This window comes from Sebastes fasciatus, chromosome 8 (genome assembly GCF_043250625.1).
Source record: "Sebastes fasciatus isolate fSebFas1 chromosome 8, fSebFas1.pri, whole genome shotgun sequence".
Taxonomy (NCBI): domain Eukaryota; kingdom Metazoa; phylum Chordata; class Actinopteri; order Perciformes; family Sebastidae; genus Sebastes; species Sebastes fasciatus.
This window is the reverse complement of record NC_133802.1, coordinates 20,828,344-20,846,380: the sequence shown is the minus strand read 5'-3', so window position 1 is coordinate 20,846,380 and position 18,037 is coordinate 20,828,344. Positions and strand designations below refer to the sequence as shown.

Genomic DNA, 18,037 nt, shown 5'->3' with positions numbered 1-18,037 from the left:
TGTGAATGTTTTACTTGTAAGGTAGCATAGGTGTGATGAGATGGTGCCATGAAAAAGAATGAGCTGCTGTCTATACATAGGGCTTGCCTGCGGCTATGTGTGCATGAAGCAGAGGAAGAGGAGATAGAGAGCACAGGAGTGGATGTGGGAGGGTGAGCAGAGTGTGAGAGAGGCAGAGGGAGGATGACAGAGAAGGGAGGAGGGTGAGAGGTAGAGGAGGAGGAGGAGGAGGAAGGGGGAGACTGTGACGCAAGCTGATCGGCTCTGCTCGCCGCCCCATTGGCCGCGGCGGCTGCCAGTCAGAGGAGCTGGGAGTCAGGCACTGCTAGGAGAGCAGATTATGAAGCAGGAGCTCAACCAGCGGCAGTCTCCTCTCATTGTCTCAATGGCTGCACACGCATTCCTCCTCTGCTCCCTCGCCTTGCTGTCCGCTCTCAGCCGGACTGGCCTCTCCTTCACTGAGGAAGAGTTTCAGCCGGGGCTCACCTATGACGAAGTGCCTAAAATCCTGGACAGAAGGTAAATCCATCCTCTATATGGCTGAGGAGGGGTGTAGGGGAGGAGGTGTGGGGGTGGGGGGGAGGGGTATAGGGGAGATGCATGCGGGGCTGCTGGGATGCTGGGATGCTGGGGATGCTGATGTGTTCTCTTGGGGTCTTTGTCTCCCTTCCCTTCTCCTCAATCCCACCTTGGGTGCAGCACAAAAGGGGTGAATGCAGGCAGTGTCGGTGTGTCAGACAGAGCTGAGCTGCGAGGGCTTTGTTTGTCTCAGTCTTGGGGACTGCATCAGACGCTGCTCATCGATCACGGATGGGGGCTGTTGTCTCTGTACAGTAGTGTTGGTCTGGCAGAAGGGGAGCTGAATAAGGTTGGGACAGTGGGCCTGCAGGGGAGAGGAGAGAAGAGAAGAGGGGGAGCAGAAACAGAACAGAGGGAAGGTAAACAAGGATGGGACAGGGAGGAGAGGAGAGGATGCATCAGGGATGGTCTGCTGGGGTCTGTTTACTGATGCAGTCATTGAGAGAGAGAGAGGGAGAGAGAGAGAGGAGAAGGGAATTCTAGCCGGCCATGTCTGCATAATGCACATGCAGTCCTGCAGGTCAAATCTGGATAAAATATTCAGAGCTCCAACCTGAAGGCACTCACAACAGTGTCACAGGGACGGGACTGAGTCGGCAGCCACGCAGGGCCTTTGCGAGCACCAGTCCCTGCCCGCTTATAGAGACATCAGGGCAGAAATACTGTGCCAAAACCACGTAAGGCTCTTGAAACTATGCCATGCATCATGGCACACACACAATCCTCTATAGCGCGAATGCTTCAAAGCCATAATATGCTGCAGTTTCTGACACAATGTTCCACGTTCGGGGCAGTAATACACTTCAGAGAATGAAAGATTATTACTGGCACGCTTTCATTTATTGCACAATCTTATCTGTACACATGTTTGCAAGTGTAGGGCACAGATAACTTGGATTTAGAATTCAATATACAGCGTCTCATGGGATTGCGTTCGTTCCAGCTCAATCTGGTGTTTGTGAAACCCTGACAGATCCCTATCTTAACTTTTCGCCGCAGTCTCTCCGACAGAGAGCGGCTACGTTAATTTCTCCTGGGGTTTTTCGAGCCTATTCCCCGGATCAAACTTTGCACGTAACTCTGCAACGTAACAGTTGCAGTCCCCGGTCACAGCTCCGTTCTCGGTTTCTTCCACACTCCAAGATGCTGTTATATAAGAGCAGTCTTTCATTTCAGAGGCCTTGTAGGGTGCATAACATTGGTTGGCAATGCAGAAGGAAAAGGTATAGTTAGAGTTAGAAGCCTCTACTGTTAATAGAGACTGCAGGAAGATGATGGAGAGAAAATGTTCAGTAAGCTGGTAGCTGACGTGCGGTGCTGTGACAAATATGGAACTGGACTATGATTGATAGCCAAGAGCTGTGTAAAGTTATTAAAACTATTAGCCAGAGATGAGACCTGCTGTATGGTTATATCTGCCTTAACAACCCCATTCATCATCATCCAAATACTTTCTAGGAAGTACATTTTAGAAATAGTGTCCCTTTCCCCGTTTAAAACAAAATAATTACAGGTCAAAAGGTCATAAATAATGCATGTAATACATTTTTACATAACTGTAATAATCCCTATGGTAGCAACACTTGTAAAATAATCCAAGCATGATACATTTCCTGCTGAAAATGATCCAGATTAGGGGTCCAAAGACTCAGTTGTAATTTTGGAAATGACCTCTTACCTCATCCGGACCGACTTTATCAACAGCACAGGCAAAGCTAAAGAATGAGGGAAAATACTGCAAGATGAGATTTTGCATCTGTAGTTTATAGTTGTTTGCAAATGAAAAAAAAAAAAATGTTGATGCTGTTGTAAGCTTTTTTTATTGCTCTGAAGAGAGCAGACAGAAATAAAATGCTGGTCACAAATGTAATGAGTAGCACGAACGTGTGCGCTGCTGATATAAAAAAGTTGTATTTATACAAGTCACATGTTTTAATTACAATACAATTCCCATTCAATTACCAATAAAACCAGTGTTTAGTTAACCTGGCCCAGTAAATGTCTCAAACACTTACACAAGTCAATTAGATATGACCCAATTGCTAGAGCCTGCTGCAACACACTCAAATGACATTAGATCATTCACACTATCTCATGAAAAATGGCCACTGACGCATTTACAAAGACTGAATGGGGTCAGCACAATTAGACACAGCACTCTTTCAATATTAACTCATTTTCAAGCTACAAAATAATTGTGAAAGTCTGGATATAAAAACACTTATGCCACAAACTGCACTATGCATATTTGTTCCTGTTTGTTGATCTGCAGTCTGACATAGTAACACAGTGTCAAGTCTATTTTGTTTTGCCGTTTCAAAGGTTTATCCGTCACCGTGTATAGTCAACATGTATAGTCAACATGTGCTTACATTTATCTTAAAACCGTTAAACACTGACAGACCGACCCAAATATAGACACAGATTAGAGGTCAAGTATTGGATTTCCAGTGGAAGATTGATCAGTGATCCCCTTTCAGAGAGAGATTAAAGGGTTAAAAGACCACCGGCTAATTTTAACAATATTCACATAAGATTTAGTGAGACAAGATCAAGTCAAAGGTGAATAATCACAAGTAGAAATATGTTTGATATTAGACGGTCCACACCATGCAGAGCTGAGGCATTTGATCTCAGAGGCGAAGGAAGATTTAGATAACTCTAGCACTTTGACCCGAGGTCAAATTTGAAGCAGCAACCAAAGCTTCGCTGAAATGACAGCAGCAGGGCTGTGAGCGGCGTTTTAGTAAACTCCTAAAGCTTAATCTGCACTAATAAATCTATTAATAGGTCAGCACCTGCACAGTGCGGGATTAAGATGTGTTTTCCTGCCCCGTAAGGGACACAATAGTTCACCCCAACCATTGAGTGCTTTTTAATGAATGAAATTAGAACGCATTTGACTTTTACCCCCAAAATAATACTGAGATTAACATTACTTTGCAGAAGTAGTTCACCCTGTACATTGTGAAATACTATCATAGCCGGGTTTGAAATTTCATGTAGGCATAATATAAGGAAATATGAGTACAAGAACACGTCACTGTAGTCTGATACACTATTGATATACACAATGACAACGGTTCTAGGCTGAAAACCAAAATCTAATGGCTAAAGATCCACATTCAATTGCTAAATATTCTGTGTTCTTCTGTTTCTTTTAATGAAAATAGTAGCTTACAATAAGCTAAATGAACCACACAGAAAACAGTTAACTACTGTACTCAACAAAACAAACAACTATTACTCCCCAGCAGCACTGTATTCCTGTAGTAGGATGATCCTGATTTAAGGACAGTCTCAGTGGCTCAGCTCTGTGTGGTAGCAGAGGAGAAGAGGGTTTGTTTACAACTTTGTGGAGCAGGCACCACACCTTCTCTCCGCATGAGGGATGATAATCAGCTATCCATCTACGGGCTTGAATAAGGACGTCCGGTGAATACACTGTATCGATCGAGATACCATCAGTAGCATAAATGATTCCCATTGTCGTTAATATTAATATTTCAAAGCCAGACTCTCTAAAAATATCTGTAATCATGAACAGACTAACGACCATCATTCAATCTGGCGATTTGGAACATTATGTTAAGTATATAGGTGCATCTTCGTACACTTGCGTGCGCGCATATTTGGGGGATCTATGCAGAGGGAGCGAGGTGAGCCAAGGAGTGGCTCTGGCATGGTTTTGATTATATAAAGGGCCTGTTCAGCACCCAGGCACCGTGTGACAGGCTGAGCCAATGACGGGGCCGCAGCAGTCCTGGGTTGCTGACCTCGCGAAACTGGCACAGGAACAAGCGGCTGGGCTTTAGTTAGCACTCATGCTCGCACAGAGACTCCTCTGGCTCCTTCCAGCCAGCTGGGGCCTATAGGTGCAGAGGAACAAGATCTCATTCGCTTGTGTTTGGGATGGGCTGGGGTGAAGGAGGGGAGAAGGGGGTGGGGGTATGCAGCTTGTTTACAATGACACAAACAATTGTTAATCCCCCTGTAGCTGCGCAGTGTTTACATGGATTCCTAAATATGTAAATCAGATATGAAATTTAGATGTCTGGGGGGAGTTTTTAACCTTTATGTTGTTATAGGATTTGTAAGGTTTCACATATCAGTGCAGGTGATAAGTGAGCAGCGTCCGAGGACCGGCCACGCTACTGAGGTTTCAGTCACAACTGCCAGCTGCCAAAGGCATATTGCTTTTGGCAGCTCTTTCATATACAAACATGCTTACCCAGCATTCACCTGGGCAAATGTAAATATTTGGATTTATCGTATAAGTAAACTGTCATATTGTCAGAGGTGGGGAGTAAGTCACACATGTGCAAGTCTTAAGTTCCTGTGGTGGGAGACAAGCAAGTTAGGTTGAGTCCCTGCTATGAGTCAAGCAAGTCACAGGTCAAATCATATGAAATTCTGATGATCTACCCCAGTTTAACCCGTTTCCGAAGTAAATCACATGCATTCAATTCATAAAGCAACAGTTTTTTTATTCAAATATCGGCAAACTTTGTGTTCTCATGCGTAAAATCCCACCATCGCTTTGGGACGCCATTGTTTTTCCTCTTCAGTTCCTCTTCTCACTGTGTGTGCACATGACCTAGTGTGTGACAGAGTGCATGCACACTCCTTAAGTGTGTACTCTCTCGCAATTCTACATTGACAGCTGAATCCAAATTTGATTATTTTTGGACTAGCCCCCTCCATGATAGCTGCCTCGAGCGCTGGCCTATGCTATTCTGCAGCGTCCCAGTAGGTTGCCAGGTTTGCGCGCATTGCACTAGAAATCACCCAATCATGTTTCAAAAACAAGACGTAACTTCTCAATATCTATACAAATGCAAATATTTAATAAAAAAGTCAAGTCCTTTCGAGTCATCTGTGTCAAGTTTAAGTCAAGTCTCAAGTCATGAATATCATGTCAAAGTCAAGTCGAGTCTTTTATCAATGTTAGTCCTTAAATTTGTGACTCGAGTCCCCCACCTCTGCATATTGTTACCCATGAAATATTAAGAACACATTACATACAACTTGCTTGTATGATACAAGCAAGTTCATAGGAAAGTATACAAGGGAGTGCCAACATGTGCTTAGGCTATACACACACAAACACACACAAATCCCAGGGAGTCTCTAATCTAGCCAATCCAATCATGATGCAGATTGTAGGTTGACAAGCTGGTATACAGGAAATGACAGCATAGTACCTCGCTGCTGATCACTGAGGCTGTATCCGAAACCGCATACTATTGTAGTATGTACTGATTTGGCCAAAATGTAGCATGTAGTATGCAGTATGCAAACAAAAGCAAAATCTAGAGTATGCCTAAAATACCCAGATGTCGTACTAATTTGGAAAAAATCTCCAGTATGCATCGGACCAGTCTACCTCGCCTACTGTATCCCACAATGCAAAGCGCATGAAAGGTCACTTTCGGTCATTTTTGTGATGTAAAGTAGCGGAGGTTTGCTATTGTCCGTGCTGTTTACTTCCGCTTTCCAACACCAGAAACCTGCGATACCCGGCCTAGCTTACTATGAAATAAATCAATTTACGTTCCATACTACATACTAGGTATGTACTGTATACTGAGGGGCGGCTGTGGCTCAGAAGGTAGAGCAGCATTGTTGGCTCATTCGTCCATGGATGCCATGCACAATATCTCAGACGCAGCTGTCTACTTTTTTTCCAGATTGAACATATTATGCATCCCTTTCGTCCATTCTGACATTTTAAAGATTTTACTCATTGGACAGGGCAGCGCAATTAAAGATCAAACTAAGGTGAGCAGACTAGGGCAGCAGCTACCGGATGAACTGGTATTAGTGTCTCTGTGGCTCAGAGGATAGAGCAGGTCGTCCACCAATTGGAAGGTTGGCGGTTCATCACCCAGGCTGCTCCGGTCACATGTTGATGTGTCATACCTTGAGCAAATGACACTTTGCCCCAAATTGCTCCCGAATGAGTGAATGAGTATTTAGATTAGATCCTGATGGGCAAAGTTGGCACCTTGATTGGCAGCCTCTGCCATCAGTGTATGAATGTGTGTGTGAATGGGTGAATGCTGACATGTAGTGTAAAGCGCTTTGAGTGGTCGGAAGACTAGAAAAGCAAAAACTAAATGGAAGTCTATTTACTGTACACTGCGTTCGTCAGTAGCATGTAGTAGGCGGTTTCAAATATAGCCTCACATTCTACAGAGATCATCATGTAGCCGGCATTACCTGTTCAACTGAACTGAAGCTGAATTCAATTCAATTTGATTTACTGAGGAAAAACCCACATGATTACTCTACAGCTGCGTGATAACCAGGTGACCTGAAACTAAGTCAAAATCAATAAAAGAGTAGCCTGCGTCTACATGTTGTGCACCATGAGCTCGCTTTACTGCAGAATTCGATCCTGTGTATGAAACCGTCTGTTCTCATGCACCCTCTGCTTTACTCATTCAGTTGAGAACATTGAGTACTTTTATGGAAAAGAAAATATTGGAGACATTTCTTTTATTATGAACAATCGACACAGTAAGATTATCATATTGATGTATTGATAGAAGTCCAATGTAAAATAAATAAATTCAATGAATAAAGGTCCAAGAAATAAGTCTAATAAAGAAGGAAAGTACATTTCACGAGGGGGCACTAAATGACCTTAAACTGCTCCGTTTCTAATTAGCTCGATTACAATGGTCATGGTCAAAGTGCAAATCTATCGGACGGGTGTACAATAAGTCACCATTTTGACGTCAGTTCAGATGTATTAATTAGCACTTGAACTGTCCAGAGCGCCGTAGGCTCTGACATCAAGCCTTAATCTCTTCATCTTGTTCAGGACCTGTGTCTCCCCACATTTGGGCTCCAGTGGACCAGGCCTGTGCTTACCACTAATCCAAATCCACCTGGCACTAAACGATACAATATTGTCCAGGTGGAAACGGCACCAGACTGGTAGATAACTGCTCCAGTCTGCTGGAACTGATATGTCTGGCAACCTACCCTAAATCTGTAACTTCCAGTGTTATCAGACACACTAATACCAGTTCATCCGGTAGCTGCTGCCCAAGTCTGCTCACCTTGGTTTGATCTTTAATTGCGCTGTCTTGTCCAACGAGTAAAAACCTTTAAAATGTCAGAATGGACGAAAGGGATGCATAATATGTTCTATCTGGAAAAAAAAGTAGACAGCTGCGTCTGAGATATTGTGCATGGCATCCATGGATGAATGAGCCAACAATGCGGCCCTTGAGCCAATCAGTGAAAATGTCATAGTGACGTGAAAAGATCCATCATTTCCTTGAATCTGGCCAAAATCCAGTTTGAGATTTTGAGCATGAAAGGCAAGTGAAAAAAGATAAATGTTGTAAGATACATAATGTTCCATACTCCCTTCACATAATGGAAAGAAGACTATGAGATAATCTTAATGAGAACGTGATTTACGACCAACAATAAAACCTGTTACAAATTGATTATACGTAACTCCCCCTCTCATAAATCACAACACTGTACTCTCTGGCTTGTGGAAGTAATAGGGAAGTTTTGGGTAAATTTGAAGCAGGTGAATCTCCATTTCCTAACTCTTTTTTATTACAAAATCTAGGTTGTAGTTGTTACTCATAGATCACTTAACTACAGTATATGGGGCAGCTCCACCAGCATCTGGTTCAGAGAAACAAAGTGCGAACAGTCGCAGCTATTGACTGTCTTTTTTTGTGTTCAATAAATATTCAGGTCATCCTCAGTCTATCTACTAAAAAGGCCTTCCCTACGAGATCAACTAAAGATAACAAAGATAATATCAATCACTGCTTCTGTTGTGCTGCAATTCATAAAATGATCTGAAATACTTACAACCAAAGCTGATAAACAAAAAGACTGAAGTAACATGACACAGCAGACACACGCTAGTTGTTGTTAGGGTTTACAAGTCCTGTATAATTGGCTATTGTGATGGGATTAGTAAAGCAGCCCAGATGTTCACTAAGGACAGGCTATAGGGCAGACCACACAGTCAGAGAGCATTGGCTGGACCAGCCATGTCAGCGTCGCTCAGTAAGCCCATTGCTGACGTATGAAATCTTTGATTAGACAGTTAAAAGGATCAGGATTAACTTCAAGAAGTCAACGGCTATACAGGGTTTGTTTAGACTGAGAGAAGGACAGCTAGGTCAAACACGTGAAGGAAAAGGTTTGTCACTGTGTAGGAATTATATAGGTCAATCCCAAATCAAAAATCTGTCATTTAGTAAAAGCAACACGCCACACAAAGACTATTCTTGCAACATAAACACCAAGCAAACCTATTTATTTGTGGACTGATAATAAAACTCTGTGGGCCATGTCCCATGTAAAAAAAAGAAAAGTCTTTATGGATCATATATGTTGCAAAATGTGTAATTTAATAAGTCTGTAAATCACATTATAACGTTTGTGTATTTATTTTTTCATTATGGTCACTTTCATACATATTCAATACAACAATATACAGTAACACTTTATAATAAACATCATTTATGAAAGGTAAATTGATTAAAATTTAGTTAATAGTTATTTTACTGTTAACAACCATGAAATTAAAATTAATAATGTTTAGTAATTATTAGGAATGCTTTAATTTGTTATTTTAACAGTTTATTGTTGCACACATTACAACATGTTATATACTATATTAAGTATTTGTTAATGATGACAGAATGTTTTGTGAACCTTTAAGAAATTGTTAGTAAATCATATATAAACATTACATAGATAGATATTTGTAACACTTTGTAAATGATTAATAATTAGTTTGTTAACCATCTATAAACATTATTTGGATGGCTATTATAAAGTTGTGACTGATGAGTATAATACCTTGTTAAATGGTTAATAAATACATTGTAAATAAATCTATCTGTATGAAATTTGAATGAAAGTGAGAATAATCATTCAAACCTATTATAGAAGTTTATAAATTTCATTTTACAACATATACTATTCTTAGAGGTGTTTTTTTTATATAAAATATATAAATAGACCAGCCTGCAAAGCTGTTTTTGTCCCTGCGCTTGCTGCAGCTGCATCACTAGACAATGAACTTTCCTGCTTGAGGGAAAATGCTAAACAAGCATCCTGTACATTATGGAGCATTATCAAAAAAAGAAAAACATTTCCCTGCATCTTGTGAGCCCCGGACCTTACTGTTGTGTCTTCTGTCTTTTCCACAGCAAAGAGAACCCCAGACATGCAACAAGAGTCATATCAAGTAAGTAACAAATGTGGTGTGACACAAGACCTGATTCAATCCAACCTGCCATGTTTATTTTGATGCTGACGTGTTGGATAGATAGCACTGACATTTCATTCTTAATGCTGGAGACATCTATGCTGCAGATTTTGAAGTGCGGCTTGTGTGTGTGATCCGTACACCTCAGTGCCAATTCAGATGTGTTATATTTAGGCTCTTTGACAAAAAGGCAGAAAAAAAATGATGGAGACATTCCTTAAAATGATGTGATTTGCAAATCATAGGTTGCTGGAACAAGATGAGCAGTATTTGTAAACACTGAACAATACTACCGTAACTGTGAAACAAACTGCTGATGAGTCACTGAAATGACGCAAAGAACTGGAAATAGATAGGAGCCTGAGTGCCGAGGTGTACGCAGGATCCCTCTGTGCTTATGCGTGTGTGTGTGTGTGTGTGTGTGGCGTGTGTGAAATCGGCTGAACTTTTATGATTATGTTGCAATCTGCATTGCAGCATTGCAATCAGCTTAATGTGTGTGTACTGATATAATCTTTCACGGTGGTGCAGTAATGTGTGTACGTGTTTTTCAGGTCAAGATGGTGAATACGGCTTAGAAAGTGAAGAGGTTATTTTGACGCCTGAAGATGAAAACCCACTCAGGAGAATACTGCAGGTACACAAACACTCTCTCTTCTCCCGTCTCACTATCTCCACCATCGGCCCTCTATCTTTATCTGTACATATAAACACACACACAAGACACACGCTGGGATGCACGCGGACAAAACAGAGCATCACTCAGCCACACTTGACTTGACCTTGGATGTGGGAATATTGTTGGTCTCACATTCACCAGAGGTAAAACATCCTTGCCACACACACACACACACACACAGACACAGACACACACACACACACACACACACACACATACACACACACACATAGGACCACTCTGACTGAGAATACATTGAAACCATATGCTGTATCAGGTGATGCATCCAGGCACTATATAAATCAACTGATTCCTTACAGTAACCTCTCCTAAACTTCCGTATTGTAGCTTTTAAATGTTTTGGAAGTTGTCATCTCTGTTACCATACCTCCCATTTCCAATTATTATTTAAATACTTTGCATTAAACAAACAAAAATAACCCCTTCATAGCCACTCGGACTGCCACTTCTTGTAAAATAGTGCTGGATTAGCTCTCCGATGAGATGTGGCCTCTGTGCAAAGAGATTAAAAAAGCTATAGGGGGCGGTTTCTATCTGCACAGTGCAGAAATGCAGTCTTACAGCTGCCACAGTATTATATGCACATTTGGAAAGCTTCTGTTTTCTAAGGAGAAGACAACACTGCTCCATCCTCATCTGAGATTCAGTGGTGGTTGGAGCACTGAACATTTTATTGTCACAAAAGACAAGTTTTTAAATTGGACCTCCACTAAAGGGAGGTACAGATACCAAGCAAGCTTGTTTGGGATCAGTTGTATAGAATAAATCGAGATCACGCTGACACATGTTGTAGAACGATCTGGCTGCATGTATTGAGGAATGGGATAACTTGAATGAACTCTATTGCTGTGTCCCTGTTCAGTGGCTGGACACTCCAAAGTCTGCATTTCTAGGCTGAATTCCAACTAGTTTGCCACTTATGTCAGTTTACGACTGGTCTTTACAAATTTTGGCCATTTGAGGTCAACTTCCCAATGATAAACTTAGAAATGATTGTTTTACACGCTGGATAAGAGTACACAAACACACTGTTTGTTTTGGTCTTTGTGATGCTTTTATTCAAGGACGACTAGCAGGATCAGCAAACCCTTTAGGGCACGCACCTTTTGTGGGCCACATCCAGCCCCTGAAATAGGCAAGAGCTCATGAGTATGTCTCTGAATAAAAATCTGAACGCCCTCTAGAGGACAGTCAATGAATGAAAACTGCTGCTGACCAAGCTTACTGCAGTTTCTTTATTTCTCCTGTGCTTAATTCCTCTCTTCATATGTTTACAGCCTTTTAACTGGCATCAGCCGGGGATGTCTACCAGTAAGAGGAAGCTGCTCCAGTCTCTGATGGGGCCTTATGGCCCTCTGAGCGTGTCTTACAATGGGAAGACCTGCATTCTGTTCAAGGCGAAGCGCCTGGCAATCCGCTACAGGAACCATACCTTCATTGACCTGACGGAGAAGGTCTTCAACACCAACGCACCTGTGGACACTAAAGGCTCCATCTGCACCAAGGAGAAAGCTACGTAAGTCAACCCTGCAGACAGACAGGGTCATGAGTACAGCATGTATTTGAGGAATTTGTTTTGGTTTTTAGAGAATTGTTAATTACAAGACAGGATGGACACATATAGTGCTCACTTATCTACATATACAGCCAAGGCACATGTTTGATACTTCTTACTACTGACTGTTAGACATGGAAATAGAAATTAAAATATCTAAGGAAATGTGTAAAGGTACTGTATTGAGAAGACAGTACTAAGTTCAATAGTTACTGTGGTCAGTTGAGAATTCCTCTGAATGACTGTGTTAAATCAGATGTTTTAACATTTGTGATTTTGTTTTACCGCAGGCTTTCATTAAGGTTTGGTGATGTGGAGGACTTGCGAGGTCTAGTAATCAGGTAAAATGCACATTACTTACTTACCAATATTTTCACTGAACATCTTATCTAAAACTTTTCATTTATCCCATTGAGCTATTAAAGACTATATTTATTTTGATAAGGAAAAATACCACAACATTTGTTCTGATTGGTCAAAAGGCTTGAAATTGACTTTGGTATGGACATACTTTTGGCAAGTATCTAACAGTACAATTTTGAATTTTTTAGATCACATGAAAAATCCCACTTTTATCAATAGTCAATAAGTCAGGACTTTTTAAAAATTAGGAAAAACACTAACATTGTGTTTATTAAATGTTTTCCATATGAATATTTTTTTCACACCGCATATGTGTGCATATCTTTGATATTCAACTTGAGTTTAAAGATACCAAAAAAAAAATCATAAATACCAAATATTGATTGTACTCTTTGTAGTTTCTGAGATACAGCCATTTTTTTTTTATCATACTACAGTATATCTAGTATTTGGGCACATGGGACTGCTGATTTCTCCTAAAATATAATGGGGTCTATTGCAAAAACAGTAGTCTCATGTGCCCAAAGACTAGATATATATTATACGAATTTTTTTTCTTCATCCAAGCAGTTGGACAGATTTTGAAAATAAGTTGCGGGCACAAATGGGTTCAAATATACAGCATATACTTTGCTTAAGTGAGGACTGTGCATGCAACTAACTGCGTTGTCTCCTCCGCCAGGCTTCAGATGTCAAACACTTTTTATGAGGCAGCTGGTCAAAACTGGTTCACACTAGACAGCGTTCACATCCACTACAACTGGACCCAGGAGGCCACGTTCAACGCCAGTGAGGTCTACGCTCCGGCCACTTCATCCTACCATTGCCAGCACGTCAGCAGCCTGCACAAATATGACACCCTGCTAGTGCCCAGCTCGCACACTGACACATCCGCTAACTGGCACATCACTTTCACTGATTTCCAGGTACACTGTCGCACAAGGGGCGCAACCTCTGTTGTTGTAAAATCTGCTAGTAATGTCTGCACATTCACTGTTATATCATAGTTTCCCCTTCCCCCCTGTTTCCCACGTGTGTGCATGTCTCTGTGTGTCTGCCAGCCATTTCCTTTAGTGTTCCGCCTGTTTGGCTGTCAGTCACTCAGTCAGTCTGGTTACCGTCTGTTTGGCAGTCTGTCAATCTGTCTGTTTAGCCATCTGCTAGGCTGTCTCAACCTGTCCATCTGCCCAGTGTCTCTGTGCCTGGTAAGCCCAATAAGAGCCAGTTGTCCTCTTTAGTTCAGCCTAATCTTGTATTTCCGCTTTCTCTCCGCGCTCTTCCAGATCCAGGCCTTCAACGTGCAGTCAGACAAGTTTGCGTCGGCCAGCGACTGCGCCACCTTCCTGACGCCGGCCATCCTGATGGGCCTGGTGACATCTTTGATCCTGCTCCTCGTCCTAGCCTACGCCCTGCACATGGTGGTACACCTCAAGCACATCGACCGCTACGAGGAGCACAAAGCCACAGTCTACTTTCCCCGTAGTCCAGAAGCCGAGTTGCCAGACAAGAACAGCCTGTGAAGGAAAAAGAAGAGCTGGAGAAGGGCAGGGGGAGAGAGAGAGAGAGGGAGAGAGGAAGCTGAGAAGCAAGGCCGAGGGGAGTGCAAGTGAATACAAGAGTGAAAAAGTATCCTCCACAGAATTTTCGTTCAACAAAATGACAACTTTGCCTGTTCATATGAAAACCTTGTACGTCTTAACTACTTTAAGTAAATGCAGACCGTGGTTGGATACTTTTTCTCCTTTTCTCACTGACCTGCGTCTTGGCGTCCAGATTTTGAAGAAGGCCTTTGGATGTTGAAGCCTCTCCCTGAGAGATGGTTCATGATCCTGATGTCAAAGGTCAAGGACGGTCCCGGGGGCCCTGAAGGGCAAGAGCATATACAGGCCTTTACCCCAGTCAGCCATTAAAACCACAAAAAGGCTAGCAACTGTAGCTAATACAGCTAACATCAGATGCTCATTATGTATTACATGGCTCAGAAGTGTCATATTACAAGCTTCCACACATTGTCTTTCAAGCTTTCATTACAGTGTACTTTGTCTAATACCGCTGCAAGAAATATATACTTCAAACAGCCAGTTTTATAGCTGAAATAGCCGTATTAGCTGCATGCCATAAAAGGCTGGTCTATCTGGGCTAGCACAGTGTTTCCTAATAATGCGGATTACAGAGGGTCTTGCATGGGTTGGGGCTTAAAATAATCAAATATGGCACAAAGTAGAAGGAGCTTGAAAAGCTTTTGAGTGTAAGCGAAGAGAAATATCGGGAACCACTGGTCTAGCATCTGGCTGGAGTGAATGGACCAGCGCTACTGGGCCCTTCAGAGCCTCTGGAAGTCTCTCATCCCCACCCCTGAACAAGACTGCTGCTTGGGACTTAACTGTGAAATGGCCTTTTACAGACCAGCCGGACAAAAGGGGGGTTCTACAAACTAGCACAACATTTGTTAGTTGCGAAAGCACTAACAACAAAACTATCAAAGACTATACAAGGAACTATGCTGCACAAGATTGCCCGTCTGAGGGCATGGCAGGAAAGCGGGTCTTTGCGATGACTTGACTCTGTGAGAGTCGAGCGTTTGGACAAGGGAGGCCATGGGTCCTCCATCCACACCACTGGGTCTGACTGCCAAAGTGAAGCTACAAAACAAGTTGCCATGAAATATGGTGAGGGACGGGAGAGGAGACAATGTGAAAATGAAAGCTAACCGTTACAGCTATGTACAAAGCGAAAACACATACATGTACAGAAGTGTCACTCTGCGGAGGTCTTTTTTTTATATACAATGTAATCATGAAAATACTATTAGGTACAGGATGACTATGCTAATCCTCATAACCAAAAGGATATACAAAGCTGTAGATACATTAAGGTCTGTATACGATCATAGCTGTTTACTATCTTCAAATATTGCACAACTAATAAAAAATAGGTACAAGTAAGACATTGTGCTATGAGGATTGGTGAAACTATCAATGCATATGATTTTTTCTACAAAGTATTAACATGTTACACTGTCTGTCTATTTGTTTTAAGCTGGGCCAGACAATGTAAGGTCCTGTTTCATCTAACTGTAAATTACAGTACAAATTCCTACCATAGAAGGACGATACTATGGAATGCCGTCCACCCACCGGGACTTATAGATGCCATTATTATGCCAGAAGCCACACTAGCAGCAGTAACAGCATCAGTGAGTCATTACTACTGATAAAAACACTCAGCATGACAGTTAATAGATATCTTAACATGCGACATGGCAGTTCTGTCAATCTGTAGCAGTGTGAAATGTGTTCTTTGGTCATAAATGTATCCTACAAACTATGAAATGAGCCGAGGTGGTTTGTCCAAGGACCGACTGATGTAGATTGAACAATAAATGATATTCAGAGGAAATGGTGTGCCGTGTTTAAATGTTAAACAGTTGTGTTGTACTGCTTACAGGATCACATTAATCACGTATTTTTCTATGTTTTTTCTTTGGTTTAATTACAATCAAACTGATACCAAATCTATTTCAATTGCATGATGTATAGGCCTATTACCCATAAATTTACAGTAGATCCTGTTGTAAATTGTTATTTAGCCCACAGCTCTCCAACCCTTTGTCCATGTCTCACGCCAGCTCTGTCTCCCCTCCTGAGTGCCATCTGCTCTCTTCTCTCACATTCTCTCTGACCTAAAATGTCAGTACAGTTTACCTGCCGGCACCTGTCCAATCAAACACTTTCGTGCATACTTCATAGGCAATAAGCCATGTGAATTTATGTAATCTCAAAACCAGAGCCACAATTTCATCCCACTTCTACTGGTCATAAAATGCTGTCATAGAATATGTATCCAAGGCCCTACACACTATACTTTTTTATTTTTTTATTTTCAAGGAGTTGAGACTAAATTCACCTTACTAAAAAAACAATGTCATACAGGTCAGATCAGCTCAGGTCAGGTCAGGTGACTTTATTTGTACCCGTAGGTAGATTTGTTTTGCAGCAAAAACAGAGGATGGCATCCGTATTGACAATAAGGTAGGGCACAGACAAGAGACAGACATACCAAAAACATGACAAAGAGTACTCAAAGGCTTACTGGGATCAGGACCCAGCAAAAAAAGGCCACAAGAACAATGTAAAAAAACACTGAAATATCAGGACAAAAAAGACACAATAAAATGAGAAAAGGGATAAGCTTTTCATAAATATGTGCAAAAGCTGCTAGGACTTATTTAAATGAACAATTGTAGCTAGAACAAAGCTGTTCCTGTAGCGCTTTGTTCTACACCTTGGGACCTTAGGGTGTGCCCTAATCTAAGAGTTGGCAATAGCCTACTGATGTGATTCTGCAGTTATGCTATAGACCTATACATAACACCACACAAGGAACAGTGAACCACTCAAATATTATTTTCTGCTGCAAGTTTGGATTTGTCACAAACAGTAGTTGGACTGAATCAAATTAAAAATAAGACCCCCCGAACAGTCATGAGTGGAATTTGAACACCCTTGTTGTCCCATCAATTATAGAGGACTGAACCTGCCAAAATCCAAAAATGAATAAATAAATGACGCAATAAATAAATAAATAAATAAATATGCCATCGAATATATCAAAACTAATGTTAAAAATAAATGTAGGCATTAATTCATTGATAAAATGTGACATATATGGATTATTCTATTTGCTTATTATTTATTTACCTTTGTATTAATTCATCTATCGATCTACTCTTCTATTTAATTTCCCCCCTTTATTTATTTATTTATTTGATGAACTTTTACATTATTTATTGCATTTTATTTACTTCAACTTTATCTTTTAAATGTATTTATTCATTATTAAATTGTATTTATTTATTTATTTCTGTCTGATTTCATTTTGTGGAGACATGCTCCTGTTGCACAGTGACATCTAGTGGCTACAACTGGTCCTAACAACCAGCACCTGACCGTGATACCTGGCAGCCAGTTGGGAAGTAGTAACGTGTTTTAGTAGCTTAATGTGATAACTTTTACAGCAACGACCAGAGTAACAATAAGAGTAAGGGGTCTGGTTTCTGGGGGTCGGCTTGTTTGCTGCCTCACAGCAGGATTCACAGTTGGTTGAGTTCAGTTTTGTCCTGCATGCAGGTAACGTTCACCCCATAGTTGTCCTACATGTTGTGTCCTTTTAGCTGCTGATAGGAATCACCTTTTTGTGTGTGTAAAGTGTAATAATGTGTGTCACTGTGAGAACAGGACAGTGCTTTCTTGCTAATGTTATCCTAGTTTGTGACGTCAGCACTCTGTATGCTGGTGCGTCATTCAAATTCGTCCCCCTTTGCAAACCATAGGGGAAATGTTGTTTTTGGGGGTTGTATCATTAAAGATAGATAGATAGATAGATAGTGACTAACTTTATTGATTCAGAGGAAATTCAAGTTTCCAGCATCACAGTTCCATAGTGCAAAACATGTTAGTAAAAAGGCAGTAAAAAAGTTAGTATACAAAGTACAACAAAATATACCTGATATATGAAAATACAATGAGATGAAGAAAACTGCTAAAAGTGAATATAGTGCAGGGTAACAGTTGTGATA

The 18,037-nt window shown here is 41.2% G+C and overlaps 1 protein-coding gene across 1 annotated transcript; it reads left to right on the top strand.

Annotated features, from left to right (window-relative positions):
* The first annotated feature begins 280 nt into the window (after positions 1-280).
* Positions 281-15,858, top strand: atp6ap1lb (ATPase H+ transporting accessory protein 1 like b). The gene is made up of 7 exons (XM_074644213.1): positions 281-519; positions 9,783-9,820; positions 10,396-10,478; positions 11,819-12,057; positions 12,387-12,437; positions 13,142-13,385; positions 13,743-15,858. Exons 1-7 carry the CDS (start codon positions 341-343, stop codon positions 13,977-13,979), a joined length of 1,071 nt encoding a protein of 356 aa, XP_074500314.1. The 5' UTR covers positions 281-340; the 3' UTR covers positions 13,980-15,858.
* The last annotated feature ends 2,179 nt before the right edge of the window (positions 15,859-18,037 follow it).